Source organism: Engraulis encrasicolus, chromosome 20 (genome assembly GCF_034702125.1).
Source record: "Engraulis encrasicolus isolate BLACKSEA-1 chromosome 20, IST_EnEncr_1.0, whole genome shotgun sequence".
NCBI lineage: Eukaryota > Metazoa > Chordata > Actinopteri > Clupeiformes > Engraulidae > Engraulis > Engraulis encrasicolus.
This window is the reverse complement of record NC_085876.1, coordinates 35197506-35218566: the sequence shown is the minus strand read 5'-3', so window position 1 is coordinate 35218566 and position 21061 is coordinate 35197506. Positions and strand designations below refer to the sequence as shown.

General features: G+C 45.4%; 1 protein-coding gene across 1 annotated transcript in view; it reads left to right on the top strand.

The window, feature by feature from the left end:
- chrna11 (cholinergic receptor, nicotinic, alpha 11) overlaps positions 1-21061 on the top strand; it is a 113729-nt gene that overhangs the window by 80829 nt on the left and 11839 nt on the right. The window contains exons 8-9 of the mRNA XM_063185813.1: positions 7939-8025; positions 14082-14191. Coding sequence (XP_063041883.1) covers positions 7939-8025; positions 14082-14191 — 197 coding nt within the window. The remainder of the gene's footprint in view (positions 1-7938; positions 8026-14081; positions 14192-21061) is intronic.

Below are 21061 nucleotides of genomic sequence, written 5' to 3'. Positions count from 1 at the left end.
AGCAGATGAGGAGTGCAGTGGACTATAGAGGAGACTAGAGGAGGAGTGGAGAGGAGGAGAGCAGAGGAGGAGAGAGGAGGAGGGTGTGGAGGAGGAGTGGAGAGGAGGAGAGCAGAGGAGGGTGTGGAGGAGGAGTGGAGAGGAGGAGAGCAGAGGAGGGTGTGGAGGAGGGTGTGGAGGAGTGGAGAGGAGGAGAGCAGATGAGTGTAGGGTAGGAGTGGAGAGGAGGAGAGCAGAGGAGGGTGTGGAGGAGGAGTGGAGAGGAGGAGAGCAGAGGAGGAGTGCAGTGGACTATAGAGGAGACTAGAGGTGGAGAGGAGGAGAGCAGGAGTGTAGAGGAGGAGTGGAGAGGAGGAGAGCAGAGGAGGAGTGTGGAGGAGTGGAGAGGAGGAGAGCAGACGAGGGTGTGGAGGAGTGGAGAGGAGGAGAGCAGAGGAGGGTGTGGAGGAGGAGAGCAGAGGAGGGTGTGGAGGAGGAGAGAGGAGGGGAGAGAGGAGGAGAGCAGATGAGGAGTGCAGAGGACTATAGAGGAGACTAGAGGAGGAGTGTGGAGGAGTGGAGAGGAGGAGAGCAGAGGAGGGTGTGGAGGAGTGGAGAGGAGGAGAGCAGAGGAGACTAGAGGTGGAGAGGAGGAGAGCAGGAGTGTAGAGGAGGAGTGGAGAGGACTATAGAGGAGACTAGAGGAGGAGTGTAGAGGAGTGGAGAGGAGGAGATCAGAGGAGGGTGTGGAGGAGGATGTGGAGGAGTGGAGAGGAGGAGAGCAGAGGAGGGTGTGGAGGAGTGGTGCAGAGGAGGAGAGCAGAGGAGGAGAGCAGAGGAGGATGTGGAGGAGGAGGGGAGAGAGGAGGAGAGCAGAGGAGGGTGTGGAGGAGTGGAGAGGAGGAGATCAGAGGAGGGTGTGGAGGAGGATGTGGAGGAGTGGAGAGGAGGAGAGCAGAGGAGGGTGTGGAGGAGTGGTGCAGAGGAGGAGAGCAGAGGAGGAGAGCAGAGGAGGATGTGGAGGAGTGGAGCGGAGGAGAGCAGAGGAGGGTGTGGAGGAGTGGAGAGGAGGAGAGCAGAGGAGGGTGTGGAGGAGGAGGGGTGCAGAGGAGAGCAAAAGGTTCATTACTGCATGTTCTCCACTGCAAGCCTGCTTGTGGTTTCCGTGGCCGTCTTGTTTATTTTGACCTCTGCAGAGAGAAAGACAGAGAGGGGGAAAGAGAAAAGCAGGGAGAGAAAGAAAGAAAAGAGTGCTGCAAAGTAGAAGGAGAACGACAAGAAAAAGGCAACAGGCAAGTAAATGCCATTTTACAGTCCAGGCGACAAGTGTTGCTTAAGAAAAGGGAAAGTTGTCGACAGATGCCTTGGCGCTGTAGGCTTGTACAGTCCTGCGCCGGCGACAAAAAAATGTAATAGAATCAGTAGAACACGAAAGGGAGTTCTTTGCCAGCTTGGTCAAGGCAGCAGTCCAGAATATGGAACCTTAAACTTCCATCCAGTCAGTATGTGACACAGTGTGCACCACTCTTTAAAAGTATTTGTTATAGTCTATGACAAGTTGTTCTGGGTTATGAGATGCCCAAGCAAGGCAATTGTTTTGTTTCTTTTTTCTTTCGATGCCACATCTTGTCAAGTGACACTTGGCTGCTTTGAATATAAATTGGTATGAAAACAATGGAGAGAGAGAGGGGGGGGCAAAGAGAGAGAGGTTGGAGACAGATGGGCTGTGATACAACATAATAGAATGTGAAGCTATGACATTACCACCCATTTCAATAGCCAAGCCGTGAAGAGGACAAAGAGAACGAGAGAGGAGAAGGGACATGAAAATGAGAGGACAGAAGTAGATGAAAGGGAGGCGGAAAAGAAAAAAAAGGAGAGGTGTCCAAGGTAGATGACCACAGATTAGGGAGGATAAATGGAGAGAGAGAGAGAGAGAGAGAGAGAGAGAGAGAGAGAGAGAGAGAGAGAGAGAGAGAGAGAGAGAGAGAGAGAGAGGGAGGAGAAAGTAAGGGATGCAGAAAGATAAGAGAGGGGAAAGAAGGTGAGTGGAGAGGAGAGAAAAGATATGAGAGATACGGTAGTATTAAGGTGTTACGGAGGATTAGCAGAAGAGTGTGAAAGGAAGGACAGGAGAGGAGAGGAGAAGAGAGGAGAGGACAGGACAGGAGAGGAGAGGAGGACAGGACAGGACAGGAGGAGAGGAGAGGAGAGGAGAGGAGAGGAGAGGAGAGGAGAGGAGAGCAGAGCAGAGCAGAGCAGAGCAGAGCAGAGGGAGAGGAGAGGGAGAGGAGAGGGAGAGGAGAGGGGAGGGGAGGGTAGGGGGGAGGAGAGGAGAGAGCGGAGGAGAGGAGAGGAGAGGAGAGGAGAGGAGAGGAGAGGAGAGGAGAGGAGAAGAGAGGAGAGGAGAGGAGAGGGGAAGAGAGGAGTGGAGAGGAGAAGAGGAAGGAGGAGTGGGGTAGCAGAACAGAGAGGTGCAAGAAGGATGAAGGATAAAGGGAAATAAGATGAAACAGATTCAGGGGGAAAGAGGGTTGGAAGCTAAACCCGATCTGTGATCTTGGTCTTTTGGTGAAACAAAGTATTAGGATGTTCGTAGATTAGGGAATTAAGAAAATGGGATCTCTTTTTTTACAGATGGTGGAGGGGATTAAAAGGATTTAAGGAAAGTCTTCAAAAAGATTAGGTCAGAGGGAGTGAGGAAGGTGAAAGACAAGAACCCAAAATATCTCCGTCGTTGAATAAATTCTGCCAAAGCTACCATAGGGGCAGACTGAGGTAGGCCAAAACAAATCAGCTAGACCCAGAGCAGAGTTGACGGAGCGTTGAACAAAAAGAAAATGAGATAAGGCGAAAAGCAAATCAACCAGGAAGGAGGAAAAACAAAATGTGAAAAAAGTAAAGCAAGGAATCAAGAAACTTTAGAATGTGGTGTGTGACTGACAGTCTGTGTGTGTGTGTGTGTGTGTGTGCGTGTGTGTGTGTGCGTGTGCGTGTGTGTGTGTGTGTGTGTGTGTGTGTGTGTGTGTGCGTGTGTGTGTGTGCGTGTGCGTGTGTGCGTGTGTACATGTGCGTGTGTGTGTGGTTATTCTGATTAGCTTGTACGGCTCCCGGTACAGTGGCACAAGGGGCAAACACATTAGTCCACAGTTATGCTGCTAATTAATCTATCGACAAAATAAAGCCTTAGGGCTCAATTAAGGAGCTAAAGGGAATTAAGGTTGACATCCGTTGGCTGAGGGACAGCCTGGAAGGACATTTCTCTCAACAACGCAACTTTAACAGTGGGGGAGAGGCTGTTGATTACAGTACAGTAAGGTCGGGTTCTCGATTGCAAATGCAAATGTCGCTCAGGCTAATACTGCCAGCGTGGGAGTTTGTGTCATCACCTTCTAGTACGTGAATGGATTCTTGCTTGTTCAATGTTTGACACTCACTGTGAATGATTTTGGAAGCACACTGGGAGTTTGCCCTTCCCCGATTGAACAGGTTTTTGCATGTCTGATGTGTTTGTTTGAACTAGTGAAAAAGTGAAAGACGACCTGGGAAACTCCCATTGTCGTTGTGGCACATCACTCTGTGCTCACTGCACCAGTGTTAATTTCGTCAACCATGACTAAGACTAAAATATTTCGTCAAAGCCCTTTTTTGATTTTCGTCATTTAGACTAAGACTAAGACTAAATTGGGAAGGCAATGACTAAAGTATGACTAAGACTAAAATTGATTTTCGTCATTGTGACTAAGACTAAGACTAAATTTAAAAAAACTGACTAAATTAACACTGGTGTTAAATACAATAGAGAAAAAGCGAAGCAGTGTTTCATTCTGCACAGTGTGATACATGCTAAAAAGAGAAGCAGTGCGCGGAGAAGGTTTATTCTGTCCAGTCAATGATATATGTTAAAAAGAGAAGCAGTGTGTGGAGAAGTTCTATTATGTACAGTGTTGACTAAAATGACTAAAATGACTAAAAATTGACTAAGACTAAAATTGATTTTCGTCATTTAGACAAAGACTAAGACTAAATTGGGAAGGCAATGACTAAAATATGACTAAGACTAAAATTGATTTTCGTCATTGTGACTAAGACTACGACTAAATAAAAAAAAGCTGACAAAATTAACACTGCACTGCACACAACAAAATCACATTTATTCCTCACCGGTGCAAGGGCGCAGCTCCAAATGGTGCCCCCATGGAGCAGTGCGTTGGGACGGTACCATGCAGGGTACCTCAATCATGGAGGAGGATGGGGGAGAGCACTAGTAAATCAGTCAGAAGTGAAATCTGCGACCTTAAAGGTGCACTGTGTAGCAAAGGTGAAGGAATTTGGCTTGGAAAGTTCTGGGGACATTTCAATGGCAAACTGTCCCGGTATGCTGTTCTTCCATTATATTTTTGAGAAAGTGTTGGGGACAAGCTAGGTTTATCTCAAAAGTGGTATGGACACGTCCGCACCATGGCGAATTCATGGCGAAACTTCTTCAACCACCCCAGCTACCTGGGTCGTGTAGGTAGCGCCTGATGTACACGGTCCATAAGGCTGCCGCCACCTCTGGTGTTGCTCAGTTCCAATTTCCTATTGCAATTCATGAAGTGAAAGTAAGCAGCTGGTCCATCAGGTGAGTGTTGCACTCACATGGAAAGCCTGCCTATTCAGCCTCATCCTTGAATCAGTACCAGATCAACAAGTGAAGAAAGGGAGTGTGAAACTAACTGTACATTTAGTGTGTAACCCAGATCATGGCATATAGCTACATATACACAACGAGACATTACCAGTTGGGTGAAATGGAGATGAATTCAAGTTCACGTTTAAGTTGAGGTTCAAGTTCAAGTGTCAGAATACATTTTGCAGACAGTGAAATGAGGAAGGTGTCATTACTTGACCATGGCCAACTTGACCTTGATGAACAATCACATTCATAAAAAGAAGAAGGAAAAATCCGCACACCGATTTATTGAACACAACGTTTCGACCTCAGGCGGTCCTCGTCAGGTGTATAGGAAGATCACATTCAATCACACCTCTACCTGTACACATTCAATAGCGCAGCATGGCACTGCTGTACAGTACACTCCCTTACATACAAAAATCGACCATTTTTTACTGTGGTAACCATGGTTCTACCATGGTATGTCATGGTTGTTTTAAGTACTCTGAACCAACCATTGTATTACTGTGACTTATGCATGATTTTATGGGGTTTACCATTTTGGGGTTTACCAAAACTAACCATGGATCATGGTGGTTTAACCATCGTCACAAACCATACTAAAAAATGCATGAAAATCATAAATAACCATGGTTAATTGTGGGTTTCATGGCTACCCAAAAAACATGAAAACCTGAATAACTAGTACTTATGGGCAGCTGTGGTTTAATGGTTAGGGAGATGGACTAAGGATCACAAAGTTGCAGGTTTGAATCCCACCCTCACGGTACCTCTCCCTACACTTCCATCCATGGTTAAGTGCCCTTGAGCAAGGCATCTAACCCCACATTGCTCCAAGGACTGTTACCAATACCCGGGTTGGATAAAAAAAGCGTCAGCAAAGTGTAATTTAATGAATAACTATAAACCATGGTTAGTTTTCAGAGTAAAACCATAGTTGATTTTCGTAAGGGTATAGTTAAACCATAGTCAAACCATGATTGAACCAAAAAAAAAACCTGTGCTGAACCATGCTCAAAAAGCCATTCGTTAGGACTGGGCTGCTTTAACAGCCAATTGAACAGCTCCCAGGGGCAACGAAACCTCAACAGCCACCCCCCACCAGCTGTTGCCATGCCAATGGCAGTGTTGACTGTCAGATGTTTGGTTTAAATGCCAGTGAGCCAAAAGCGCTGGTGATGCTGTGGGCAGGAGGCGACCTGCAGAGTCTCACAGGTTAATTGAAGGGACGAATAGAGAAAGAACGAATAGACCTCCCCTCTGTCTGCGGGTAGGAAGAAATGGACCCGTGTCTCTTTAAGGTGTCCGCCGAGTCCTCTCTGAGTATTTACCGCACTGAGAAGGCCAAATTGTTCCCCCCTGCAAAGGCCTTAAAAAGAAATAGGCCTATTTATTATTGCTAGTCACATTTAGAGGTGTACCTTAATCAGTCTTCATCGGGGCAGCAAAAAAAGTCCATGGGGGCGCTGTGGCGCAGCGTGCTAAGCCCCCCACATTTGGGCTTGCATGCCCACCCTCGGGGACCCCGGTTCGAATCCAGCCGGGGTCGTTTCCCGATCCCACCCTTTCTCTGTCCCACTCGCTTCCTGTCACCATCTCAGACTGTCCTATCAAATAAAGGCATAAAAGCCCCTAAAAATATATATATAAAAAAAGCCCATCTATCTGCACAAGGGATCCCATGGGGTCTGTTACAGAGGTACAGTGTCTAGCTATCGGGCGGCCCCGATAAGCTACCCAGCCCCAAACTAAATCTTGTGGTTTGGAATATACAGTCGGAAATTAAGAGAGTGCGAGTCCTAAGTGGCTTTAGGAAGGCAACAGGGATGGATGGTTAATGGAGGAAGTGAGAGAAAGAGATTGAGAGAGTTAAGGGGACGAGAGAGAAAATGAGGAATGGATGAGGAGAAAGATGTAGGTGTGTGCGTGTGTGTGTGTGTGTGTGTGTGTGTGTGTGTGTGTGTGTGTGTGTGTGTGTGTGTGTGTGTGTGTGTGTGTGTGTGTGTGTGTGTGTGTGTGTGTGTGTGTGTGTGTGTGTGTGTTTGTGTCTGTGTGTGCGTGCGTTCGTGTGTGCATGCGTGCATGTGTGTGTGTTGGTGTGTGTGAGTGCTTGTGCGTGCGTTCGTGTGTGCATGCGTGCATGTGTGTGTGTTGGTGTGTGTGAGTGCGTGTGCGCATGTGTCTGTAAATGTGTATGTATTGCCGGGGGGAGGGCGGCTAGATGGTTGTTCAGGGGAAGAGAGATTGCCCATTTGCGAATGACTCGGTGGAACACTACATCATTGCAGTAGTGGCCCTGCACAAAATCAGGTTTAATCAAACCTGCATCCGGATAAATAGCCTCAGGGGTGCCTTGCTTGGCTGGGCTTCCCCCTCCTCTCCACTGGGCTGGAACCAGTGTTGCCAGATTGGGCTGTTTCCCGCCCAATTGGGCTGCTTAGGATGGCCATGTGCGGGTAAAAATGGCATTTAGCATTTTTTTTGTGCTTCTAGGCGGGTTTTTTGGGCTGGAAATCATCAGCCTCATCTGGCAACCCTGGCTGGAACCCCTCACTAGTCTCCCCCTGCTCTCTGCATCTCTCCCCTTGGTTATTTTACGTCCGCAAGGTTTTGAAGACATGCAACCTGCTGAAATCATGTAGGTCCCAATAGAGAAAAAAGGAAATGGCCATACATCATGCCATAGATAGAGTGCAATTCAAGTCAAGTCAAGTCAAGTAGGTTTTATTGTCAATTTCTTTACATGCACTGGTCATACAAAGAATTTGAAATTACATTTCTTGCTTTCCCATAACCACCACCCACCTACACACACACACACACACACACATGCACGCACGCACGCACACACACACACACACACACACACACACACACACACACACACACACACACACATACACACACACACACGCACACACACACACACAGACCTACAGTACACGGGCCAATGTTGGTGTGTGTGTGTGTGTGTTGTCACAAGACCACATGCCAGTGGCCACCAGGCACTAATAGTCTGCCGGTTCAGCAGAGCAGACTCCGTATTTCCATAGTAGTTAGCTGGTGGCTGGCATTCAGCTGCCTCTCAGCTAGTGGTACCTCCAGGCTGGGGAAAGAAACATGTTACATTTTTTCTTTTTCCTCTTTTCTTTTCTTTTCATGCCATTTTCCTATCAATTTTCTCTTGTCCTTACATCTCTCTCTCCCTCTCTCTCTCTCTCTCTCTCTCTCTCTCTCTCTCTCTCTCTCTCTCTCTCTCCCTCTCTCTCCTCTCTCTGTAGGTATCACGGTCCTTCTCTCCTTGACGGTGTTCATGCTGCTGGTGGCAGAGATCATGCCAGCGACGTCAGACTCCATCCCATTAATAGGTTGGTAGTGTGTGTGTGTGTGTGTGTGTGTGTGTGTGTGTGTGTGTGTGTGTGTGTGTGTGTGTGTGTGTGTGTGTACACGTGTGTGTGTGTGTGTGTGTGTGTGTGTGTGTGTGTGTGTGTGTGTGTGTGCATGTTTGCGTATGTGCGTGCGTGTGTGCGTGCATGCATTCTGTGTGTGTGTCTGTCTGTGTTTCTCTGTCTGTCTGTCTGTCTGTCTGTCTGTCATTTTGTTCAAGTCTACATGTACAGTGTACCTCTTTCCTGTGTGCCTGTGTGTGACATCAGCCTTACAGTATATTGAGAATAATAGGATATGCATCGCAACGCCAGTCTTGATGTTATGACTGAAACGGCATTGAGCAGTTGTGACTCAGCGATGTTTGCAGCGCGGCTAATTGTTTATAAATACTCAAAAGGGTTGCAATTACGGTCGAATTTTCCAGTTGTCCGATGGCACTCAAGACTGCATTTAACTCCATTAGTCGTAATCAGTACGAGAGTACAGATGATTTGGTGCGTCGGAGTCACAAAACATAAATTATATTATATTTGAATGCTTATTATAAGTCAATTATGATTCTGTCATACTGATTAATGTATAACTAAATGTGGTTACTAAAACTGTTTCAAGTTCAAGTCAAGTCAAGTCGGTTTTATTGTCAATTTCTTTACATGCGCTGGTCATACAAAGAATTGAAATTACGTTTCTTACTTTCCCATGCAGACAGACATAGACTCTTTTTTTCACACTGATGTGTAGCTGTACTACTGTAAATGCTTATGTGTCTCTCAAATGTATTTCTACTTCTCAGTGCCTGTACCGTATGTGTTTATATGTCTAATGTATTTTCACCTGTCAGTACCTACAGTATGTCACGTGAGTACACCCCCTACATTTTTGCAGATTTGTGAGTATATCCAGGGTGCGATTTGTTGAAGAACCAGAAGGGGGGATAAGTTTCAGATTTTAAGCATTACCAATGGAGTTACATACAGTACCGCAAATATTAAAATCCTGTAGAAAAGTGGAGGTATCAAAACCAGAAGTGGGGACAATCCCCCCCATCCCCCCCTACAAATCGCACCCTGAGTATATCATTTCATGGGAGAGCATTTAAGAAATTTCACTTTGACACAATGATTAGTGACCAAAAATGTGAAGGGTGTACTCACTTACTTGACATACTGTAACATTATCCATGGCCTAGGGCAGGGATGTCAAACTCAGGCCCGGGGCCAAATCTGGCCCGCGGAGCCATTTTATTCGGCCCGCGAGATCATTTAATAATAATAATAATAATAATAATTGTATTTGTATAGCACTGTGTCATACAAGGCATGTAACTCAAAGTGCTTAACAAATGGGAAAAAACATTGTTAGAGATAGATTTAAAAGGAGAGGAGAGATAGATTTAAATGGAGAGGTATAGAGGAGAGGCAGAAAAAGCAGGAAGGCAGAGGAAGAAGAGATAGACAGAGAATGTAGAGTCATAAGGTCAACGTAGGTTAGGACCAGGATTCTTAGATGTGTAAGGTCCATAGTGGCTGGGCCTATCATAAGTCATAGATAGTCACACAGAGATTGGGCGCTCAGGTGCGGCCCCTGGTGGCATCAGGGGTGAGGAAAAACTCCCTTTCGCTTGATTCATAGTTTGTGAGGGGGAAAAAAAGCTCAGTGAGGTCTGAGAAAAAAAAGACCCCCTGTAGTCAGGAAGAAACCTCAGGCAGAGACCAGCGGCCACCTAGGGGAGCCCCCTGCCAGGGCTGGATTGCGAGTAGTAAGGGCGCTGCGGCGGCTGGGACACTATGACGTCTTGGCAGCCAAATGTGTATTACAGTTGGCCCACATACACCATTAATGTATAGTGTAGCAAGACTTGAAGATGGAATTTGGTTTGTCACAGGATGTGCACAGACATTTGAACTACCATATATGATGGGAAAGAGTGTGAGTGAAATTTAACTATGAGCATGTATGCATAATTTAGTCCAATTTTTAAAACAAATGTGGGTTCGGCCCGTGACTTTGTTCCAGATTTTGATTTTGGCCCTCAATCAATTTGAGTTTGGCACCCATGGCCTAGGGAAAGGAGAATGTGCAGTAGGCATAATACGTGACAAATGGTCACTGTGCATGTACAGGATGGATGCTTGACAGAGAGAGAGAGTAACAAGAAAGAAACTCTGTGTGAAAGCTCTGTGTGTGTGTGTGTGTGTGTGTGTGTGTGTGTGTGTGTGTGTGTGTGTGTGTGTGTGTGTGTGTGTGTGTGTGTATGGGGGGGTGTGTGTGTGTGTGTGGGGGTGGGTTTGGATGTGTGTGTGTGTGTGTGTGTGTGTATGTGGATGTGTGTGTGGGTGGGTGTGTGGGTGGGTGTGTGTGTGTGTGTGTGTGTGTGTGTGTGTGTGTGTGTGTGTGTGTGTGTGTGTGTGTGTGTGTGTGTTTGTGTGTGTGGATGTGTGTGTGCGTGTGTGGGTGTGTATGTGTGTGTGTGTGTGTCTGTGTGTGTGTGTGTGTGTGTGTGTGTGTGTGTGTGTGTGTGTGTGTGTGTGTGTGTGTGTGTGTGTGTGTGTGTGTATGGGTGTGTATGGGTGTGTGTGTGTGTGCCTGATTTCATGCGAGCGCACACATGTGTGTATGTGTGCGCATGCCTTTGTGCGTGCATGAAGGAGAGAGCAAAAGAGAGACAGAGGCAGACATATGCTTGAGTGTGTATGTAGTAAGTAAGTCCTTTTGGGACCCTGGGATAGGCATGTCATTAGCCCTCAGAATAAACTGTGCCTTATTTTGCTTCGGTTCCACATTAGTGTGTGTGTGTGTGTGTGTGTGTGTGTGTGTGTGTGTGTGTGTGTGTGTGTGTGTGTGTGTGTGTGTGTGTGTGTGTGTGTGTGTGTGTGTGTGCGCGCGCCCCCGCATGTGTGCATGCGTGTGTATGTGCATGTGTGTGTGTGTGTGTGTGCATGCCTCTCTGTTTGTGCCCGTACGTGTGCATGCGTGTGTATGTACGTGCGTACGTGTGTGAATGCCTCTGTGTGTATGTATGTGTGGGTGTGTGTATGCCTGTGTGTGTGTGTGTGTGCATGTTTGTGTGTGTGCATGTGTGTGTGTGTGTGTGTGTGTGTGTGTGTGTGTGTGTGTGTGTGTGTGTGTGTGTGTGTGTGTGTGTGTGTGTGTGTGTGTGTGTGTGTGTGTGTGTGTGTGTGTACATGTGTGTGTGTGTGTACATGTGTGTGTGTGTACATGTGTGTGTGTGTCAGTTCCACATTTTTGGTCAGGCTCTGGCGAGCAGGCCCATCTGCTGCGGCTTAAATGTAATTGGGCTGAATAAATCCTGAAGGCGGATAGCTGGAGAGGAGTCATACTGAGACAGAGAGAAGAGACAGACAGAGTCAGGAAGACAGACCTATGCACTGGGTGTACGCATTATTAGTACTGGGTGCGTGCGTGCGTGCCTGTGTGCATGCGTGCGTGCGTACATGCGTGTGTGCGGTTGGGTGTGTGTGTGTGTGGGTGGGTGTTTCTGTGTGTGTGTGTGTGTGTGTGTGTGTGTGTGTGTGTGTGTGTGTGTGTGTGTGTGTGTGTGTGTGTGTGTGTGTGTGTGTGTGTGTGTGTGTGTGTATGTTTCAGTCAGTCGTTCGGGGTGTGTGTGTGTGTGTGTGTGTGTGTGTGTGTGTGTGTGTGTGTGTGTGTGTGTGTGTGTGTGTGTGTGTGTGTGTGTGCGTTTGTCTGTGTCTGTGTCTGTGTGCCTCTGTGTCTCTGTGTGTGCTTTCAAGAATTGCCGAGCCAGTGGGAGTTGGAAACTGAAAGATTGTTTGATTGAAAGTTTTCATCTGTAAGACAGATGGGTAGAGGGGAAAAAGGGCTTACACATTCTCAGAGAGGAAGGTAGAGTGTGTCTGTCTATTAGTCTGTGGGTAAGCCAGCCAGTCAGGCACTGCCTTCATGCCAAAGAGCTAGAGACAGAAAGAGAAGAAGAGATGGTGTGTGTGTGTGTGCGTATGTGCGTGTGTGTGTGCAAGCGTGTGTTTGTGTGCTTGCATGCGTGTGCGTGCGTGCATACGTGCGTGCGTGCGTGTACATGCGTGCGTGCGTGTGATTTTGCGTCAGGAAGCGAGAGAGAGCGCCCCTTAGAGCCTTTACCAATTGTAAATGTATTCAAACACAGACAACATTTGGAAACAAAACAAGACAATGACAAATGTGCTGGCTGGAGGGGGATTTTCAGCGGTGACGTCTGGAGAGGGGTTTTAGCAGTGACGCAGTGCACAGGCTGCCTCACATATTTGGGGCCCAAGTGGAGAAATATGCAGTGTCATGGGACATGATGTGTCATAGCCTGAGATTAGCTACTGATGACGTCCTCCGTTGTAATGAATGACGTCAGCTCCTGTGATCTGTATCCTCGCCCAGACCCAACCACCTAATATGACAACACCCACACACACCTATATTCACCCATTCACCTAACATGACAACACCCATGCACACCTATATTCACCCATTCACCTAACATGACAGCAGCCATGCACACACATATCCACCAATTCCACAGGCTCCGACCCAGCAAAGATTAAGGTGGAGGGGCAAAACACCCCAATAATCATGAAATGTTTATTGTTCTCTTCTATCTGCCTATGCACACACTTCAGTCATTACAACATTCTACAATTTTGACCCTCCACTGGTGAACTGAAGTTGGCGTCTTTGACCCATTCAACTCATCTCCCGTAAGAGTAGGATATCTCTTGACTATGACTATGAACTATGACTGTCTATAAAGTCAAGTCAGACGGTTCTCTGTGAGACTTGGATGTGCATAGAATCTTTGTCTGGAATGCAGATGGTGTGATTATTTAATTTTCCGTAGATCACACACATGATTAGTACAACGTTAGCCCATAGATTCCCTCCAAATGAAGATTCTATGCGCGTCCAAGTTAGACGCTTGATTGACTCAACGAAATTCATGGTCGCCCCATCAGCCAATCAGAAAAGAGAATTCCGCTGTGAAGGGAGGTAAACACCCATATTCTCCCATTCCTATTCAACATGACAACACACGGCCCTGCCGTGGCATAACGGTAGGGCACTGGGTTACTCTGCTGGCGACCCAGGTTTCAATTCGGTCCCGGGTCATTTGCTGATCCTTCCCCGTCTCTCTCTCCCCACTCATTTCCTGTCTTTCCTCCACTGTCCTGTCAAAAATAAAGGCAAGAAAGCCCTAAAAATATATTTAAACAAACATGACAGCACACACGGGGAAGCAGAGAGGGGACTGTAAAGGGGTCTGTTGTACTGGGTGAGTCTGCTCAAAATATTAGGTCACAACGTAGGCCTAATGACCATGAAAACGTGTGGGTCCCAAGACTATTCCAGACTATAAGACTATAAGAACCACTGACCTAAACTGCCGAGCTACTGTAGCATATCCCAGCATCACATCCTCCACCTAACACCCACCACCTACAGTATATCCTCCATCTTGGCAGAGTGTTAATGTTTTCTGCTCGACTGAATGGAAAATAGCCACTTCACCTTCACAACTTGCTTCACCTGTTTCCTGTTCCTCTCCTTCCCTCTCTTACATTGTTACTGACTTTTTCTACCTGCCTCTTGACTGCACAACTCTCTCTATCTTTCTCTTTGTTTCTGTCCCTCACTCTTTACTTGCTGCTTGCTGTTTCTCTCTCTATCTCCCTCTGACTTTTTGTCTGTCTCTCTGTCTTCCGTTGGCCCTGTCTCTCCTCCAGCCTGTCAAGGTTCTTCAGTCAATCAACCTTACTGCTCCTTACTGGCAATATGTGTAACTGAATGAGTAATGAGCACTCACATTCATCTTTTCTTCCCCCTCTTTCATTCAATCCTCCCTTTCTGTCCCTTGTCTCTCCTCTCCTCTCCTCTCCACCTTTCCATCCTCTCCTCTCCTCTCCAACTCCATCTCTCTGTCCCTCCTTCTGTCACTCTCTCTCTCTGTGTCTCTCTCTGTGTCTATCTATCTTTCCCTCTCTCTCTCTCACTCTTTCTCCCTCTCTCTCTCTGTCTCTCTCTCCCTCAGGGCAGTACTTTGCCAGTATAATGATCATTGTTGGGATGTCAGTCATCGCCACGGTGGTAGTGCTGCAGTATCACCACCACGACCCCAGCGGAGGGAACATGCCCAAGTGGGTAAGGCCTATCGCTTCCTCGATTTTTATCTGTATTTCCTTTTTTGTTTTTCTTTTTTATTCTACCCTCTCCCTTTGTTCGTTCTTTCTTTTTTGTTTTTCCTTTCGTGTTGCTCTCTGGCCCCCACTCTCTTCTTGTTAGATTGTGTTCCTTTCATCCCTCTAACTCTCTCATTTCCTTTGTCTGGCTATTCTTTATGGTCTCGTCCTTTGCATACACAGTGGAACTACTATGATACAATTATGTGTGAAGGTGATCTAATTTCTTTTCTTTTTTTTACCATTTTATCCATTTGTATTCAGAGCAGTGGAGTCCCTATGGCTGTCGTCAGTCTGTGAAGTTGTGTTTTTACTGTGTAAGACCTTTTAGTTATTTTATGCCTGAATATTTCTTGGTGATGTTTTCCTCGATTTTGTGAAGGTCAGTCCACATGGTGCTATTATTACCTAGCGTCTGACAGCAACTCCGATGGTTTGACCTCAGGCTGCCATGTGATATAATGCTGGCCGCACTGCTCCGCCGTGCCGTGTAAACCACATCAAATCTGATTAACTACCGTTTATGCCTCTTAAGCTTGGCCACCGCCTGGACCGCTGCCACCCTGCTCTTTACTCGCACCTCACTCACAACAACAACCCCCCCCCCCCCCCCCCAAAAAAAAACCTCTAGGGTACTAAAAAAGAACAAGACTCTTTCGCTCTTTCAGAGTCAAGGCTTTGAACCAGTTCAGGGAATGAAAACGATAACCAGAAACTTTTGCCAGTTTTGTCTGGAACAGGAACAAAACCAGAAACGTTACATTTTATACAGAACAGAACCAGAATCAAAAAATAATGGTAACCGGTAAATAATGTTTAATTCTGTTCCTGAAGTGGCTATTCTGTGTTTGATGACCTGTTGTGGTTTACTTCCTGTTTAGTCCAATCTATATTCATGGATAGAGCTGGGAGACTTTGACTAACAGACAATCAGAAGGCCTACAGTTTTCAAGTCGGAATCATATAGTGTACGTAAATAGTGTAGTCTGTCAATCTTTAAAATTAACTGAACATCTTTAACATGAACTGAATATGTTGGTTCATGTTAATGATATACCGTAGCAATTAAAGTCAAAAGTAGCAAATAGGCAGCAAAGTAGCAAACTTTCAGCTCTTCCTCGCGTCAATCAACACCACAACACTTAATTGCCTAGCCTAGCTTATCCATCTGAAGTAAATGGGGATGAGGCCTCCTCACTTCCTCTGGTTAAAGTAATATCTCCGCAGTGTGTACACATTGCAGGCTGATTATTCAGGACAGCATGCTGTGTAATCAGCACTCGCAGGCTTGAGTTTGTGGCACCTCCATTTAGTAGAGTGGACATGATTCACCAGAAGTGGAATCACACGACACGTATGTCGGGGGAAAAAAAACAGATGCATAAATTTCCTGCTTTTGTGCAGGTTTTTTAATTGCCTTAAGTACTGCAGGTATGGTTGCGGTTAAAGCCCGAGAGAGAGCTAATGCTGTGTACTGCTATGGCTGTGTGCAGGGGAGCTGAAGGAGACTTTGAATCGAAAAATGGTCGAAAAATGATTGAAATAGTTGCTGGTACTGTATGTTTACCTGAAGATCATTTGTAGAGACTGAGGGTTAGATGTATGGGACTTGACAGTTCTCTCAGCAGTACTTTTAACCTTAGCGCAGCACTATGGGTCTCTGTAATGTCATAGCAATTTTGTTATGATGTAGTTAAACATTTTCAGCAAGTGAATAGGGTCGCCGGCGACCCCTGCTGCAGTAAGAGGCTACACAGAAATTGCATACTACAAGCTGCAATGACACCATTATTAATAAATGTCCTGAAATACCTTTGAAGTTCTCAATGATTCATTGTAAATGTCAAAGACATTCTGTAGTCACTTTGAGCTTTTTCTTTGAAACTATTTAAAAATGGGGATTGATATTTCTTGCTTCTTGAGCCTTTTTCATGAACTTGAATGAAGTTCGGAACCATAGTCTTACTCTTCAACAAACATGCAAAACTCATTATCATCTTCAAATACACACAAATGAGTTTTACATTAAACTTTAAAGGGGCTCCAGGTAGGATTAAAAGTTTAATTAATCACGGTCCTGAGTCAGTCGACGCTTATGCAAGTTTTTGGCAAGTGAACAATGGCTCTCGTGATCACTTCCATGGTCAGAAAACTTGCAACTTTTGGCAGCGTGGTCCAAGGGAGTGTTGTGGGAAACACTTATCATTTGAAAACATCACTTTACATACCGTATTCAGATTTGTATCAACTGCTGGCATTCCGGGATGAAAAACAGTCTTTCATTACGGTGTAGATTTTGAGACAGGCATGCCACGGACACCGTGCAAATGACATCATCCTACCTAGTGCCTATTCTCTATTGCCATATCCAGCCTGTGCAATACAGTAATCTGGCCTTGTACATTCATAATCACAGGTAGAGACTCTCTCTCTTGCTCTCCCACTGGGTGAAGAGATTGCCACGTTCTCACAGCCATGTCAGTAATCAGGACACACACACACACACACACACACACACACACACACACACACACACACACACACACACACACACACACACACACACACACACACACACACACATACACGCACACACACACACACACACACACTGACAATCTCACACATGCCAAACCAACACACATGCACACACATGCAGTCTTCCACATAAGTGCGTGTTCCCCACTCGCCCACTGCTTCTCCTTGAAGGTCACGTCTTATTGAAATGTCTGTGGCCACAGTATGGCCGTGTCGGCTGTAATGTACTGAGGGGGATGGAGTGTGGCAAATGACACATTAGATGGCCCAGCGTGAGCTCCCACTCTCCAGACACCTCTTACCCTCATACCAGGGGCGCATCTAGCCATTTTGGGGCCCTAGGCAAAATATAAACATGGGGTCCTCAAAAAGACATTATATAGACATAGCATTCTGTGTTTTGGTGCTATTTTAGTGATTTGTCTCATATGTATCTTGAATTACTTTACATAAGAGTCAAATTAAGACCAATTCTCCTTTTTTGTCTATTTACCTGCAACTGGTGTGACAGTTGGGGCCCCAGATTTGGTTGGGGCCCATGGCAATTGCCTAAGTTTGCCTAATGGAAAGTCTGCCTCTGCCTCATACAAAACAGTAAGGCCCCAGCTCAGCAAGGCATGCCATGTCCATGTCCCCAGCCCTGCTCACTTTTAATGAACCGGAGCATATGGGATTGTCAGTGTGTGTGTGTGTGCGTGTGTGTGTGTGTGTGTGCGTGCGTGTGTGTGTGTGCGTGCGTGCGTGCGTGTGTGTGCGTGTGTGTGTGTGTGCGTGCGTGCGTGCGTGTGTGCGTGCGTGCGTGCATGCATGTGTGTACCAGTAATAGACTGGAGCCAAGGGGACCAACTCAATGACTTACAATACTGACTGTCAATGACTTACAATACTGACTGTCAATGACTTACAATACTGACTGTCAATGACTTACAATGCTGACTGTCAATGACTTACAATACTGACTGTCAATGACTTACAATACTGACTGGTTGACTCCATCATGACCAGTGGCAGTTGCAGTCTGTGAATAGGTTCTTATGTCTTCAGACATTACAAAGCCGGAACACAAGCCAAAGCTGCCTTTTGTGTGTGGAGAAGTCAAACACATGGGGAAAGAAGCAAGAATGCGCTCACACATTCTCCAAATGAGAAATGGGAGACAGAGAGTCTGGCAGACAGTAAACTAGAACACAAGGGGGAAATAGAAGAATTTTCCCTCAAAGACGCTGTTGTGGAGTGATGTAATATTTGTTTTGCGAGACAACACCGTCTTAGCTCTGTGATATTTTTTGTGTAATCTTTTGTGTGGCGCCCTCATCTTAGTTTGTCTGAAGCTATTATCCCTCTTGCGGGTTGCAAAGCTCTCAGTTTCATCTAATATTGCTGTTTACATGGGGATCAGCGCCTGATGCTGTCTGTGTGTTCTGGTGTCATCCATTATTTTTGTATTCCGCCTTGCCACTTAGAGATGATGCAATGCGATATAATCCTCCCCAACCAGAGGCAAAACACGGAAAACATCATTGCAAATAAATGCCCGGGGATCTGGAACCTCACCAGCAGATATACAGCAGCCAAACAATTGTGCTGCTACGTTTTTTTTAAAGTGGATCAGACAGTGACGATGGTGCGAAATGGAAGAGGTAGAATGATTTGGTTATTTTCTTGCATGAATGTAATAATACAATCTCATAAAATTAGCTAAATAGGGTTGGTCTAAAACAAGCTCACCAACTTCCTTGACATTTTTTAGTATTCAGTCAGTGCCTTCAGGGTGTTTCCAGACTGTTTTCACATTTTCAAGTATCAGATACCTCTAAAAATTGATTCTTTTTCTCCCACATCGATCCACCCACGGCAGCCCCCTTTAATGACACAGCAAAACAGCTTTGGAGAATGTTTTGTTTTGCTAATTAGTTCAATGCAAGCCTAAACATTTTCTTATACCCTTTTGTTACAGCACTGAATTCAAACCCTAGAAGCGAGACTGAATTCATACGCTCTTGTGCACTTGTGCCTTTGACATCATGGCTTTAATCCCCTGCCCTTGTGATGCTTGGAAACACATATGCATTCTTCACCCGCTGGACCCAATTAAGAAAGGCACACTCCTGTCTAGTGGGGGCTTTGTAACGTCTCTGCCACTTGGAGAGCTTCCATTTCAGAGGTCTCTGCACTGAGTCTCCCTTTGAATTCGTGAATGATTTGGTTTCATGAGGTAAAAGGACCTCACTGAAATTGATCACATATGTTATTTTGAAAATCAAAGCGTTGAGATGAAAGGGAACGGTACAGTGATCAAGGGCATGTGAAGCTCAGACTTGACGAGATCGTGAACAGGGAGGGATTACTGAGATGGCCTGGGGCCCCTAGGCTGCAGCTCAGGTTGCTGTAGGCCCCCCACGAAAGGCAACTGTCATAACAAAATTGCATAAACGGCTTCATAATTCCAATCAAGAAATAACTGGGTAATAATAATAATAATAATAATAATAATAGGGTAACATCTTTGCCAACTATGGAAGGGAGAATTAATAAGATTTGAAATTCTGTCTGACACAGCAGACGAATTTTTCAATATTATAACTTGTCACAATTGTACAATTATTGACCCCCCCCCCCCCCCCCCCCACCCCCCCCCCCCCCCCCCCCCCCCCCCCCTCCTTTGGCATTTGGGGGCCTCCTGGCAGGCGCTGGTCTCTAGGCTGCAGCCATAGGTAACACTTTGTAATAATGTCTGCTTAGTAAAGACTTAGTAAATAATTTACTAATGATGAATGAAACATTAACAAATGTTTTTATCATTAACTAAATTTTATTAATGCTTTATAAAATATCTACAAATAATGTATACAAGGTTGTACATACCTTATAATAGAGTATTTTATTCATTTACGCATTTATTCATATTTAAGCAATTTGTAAATGTTTGATAAATATAAGATATTAACATAACGTTTCCTAGTCATTTACAAACATTTGTTAATGTTTCCTAGTCATTTACAGTCATTTGTTAATGTTTTGTTCATATCTACTGTAGCCTGTACGTTAATCCGACCCTGATCTTGACGTTCAGACCATTAGATGTACAGTACATTAAGTATTCAGAGTGACTCTTTGCTGAGATGGGCAACAAGGAGCTCAGTTCTGTTCTGTCTCGTTTAGAAGACAAAGAAAGAAGACCTTTCCAAGGACGATTTCCCACAATTTATTGGCAGCAAGTCCAAGACGCACTTGATGCATTTAGGCCGTAACTAATAATAAATCGTAGTCGTTTTCTTTGATCTGGGCCGTTTTTCTTTGTCTTATATTTTTAGTTACGGCCAGAATGCATCCGTCTCAGATAATTTTAACAAATCACAAGATTTAGTAAGCTACTTAAGAGTGTGTTTATCTTTCTTCTTTCATGCAGTAATGTCCACTTTTTGGCCCACCCAAAGCATATACGTTTATGTACCTCCAAAAAGAGAAATGAGCAGTGCATCACTCGATCAATCAGGCCTTTACGGTTGACAGAAGCCTTATCTCTCCCTAAGATGCACAGTAGGCAAAGACGTTAGCCAAGGCAGGACCTGGGCAACACTTGGATCATAGAAAATAAAAATACTTTTTCGTGCGGAGAAACGATGATGACATTGCTGGACGGAAATACAGCCATTAATACCGCCAAAGATAGTAGATATCACAAGATTTGTCATGATGAGGCACTTTTTGAACCACGGCAACACGAGGGAGGGCCCACCACTAGGACACAAGGTATACATGGGTTCTAAATGTTTGTTTTCTCCTGGCTGCGTGACGCTTGCTGTGCACAACTCAACCTCTGATTGTTGGACACCGCTGTCGGTCAAAAAATTAGCTCACAATTAGCTGGTTGGCTGCCAGTGTCTTGCCCCCCCTCACAACATCGTGTTTATAAACACAGTGAACCCATGTATAGAAATGTCAGTAATGTTTTTATGACCCAAGGAAGACTCTAAGGCATGTTGTGTGGGTTTGTGTGTGTGCCTACTCTACTTAACCCTGTGCTAATGTACTTACAAAAAACACTAATCCTACTTGGTAGGTGCACTTATTGCTCTGTATATTGCCTGTGCACTGCAAGTGTTGTATGCTATGATAATGTCCTCGATTGTAAGTCGTTTTGGATAAACGCATCTGCCAAATTTAATGTAATGTAATGTAATGGCACGCACCTACTTCACAGACGGGACTTGATGCCCACTTTATTTGCTCCCACACAAACTACCGTGACATATCTTACTCTGCCTATTTTTTATTTTTATCCTTTTTAACA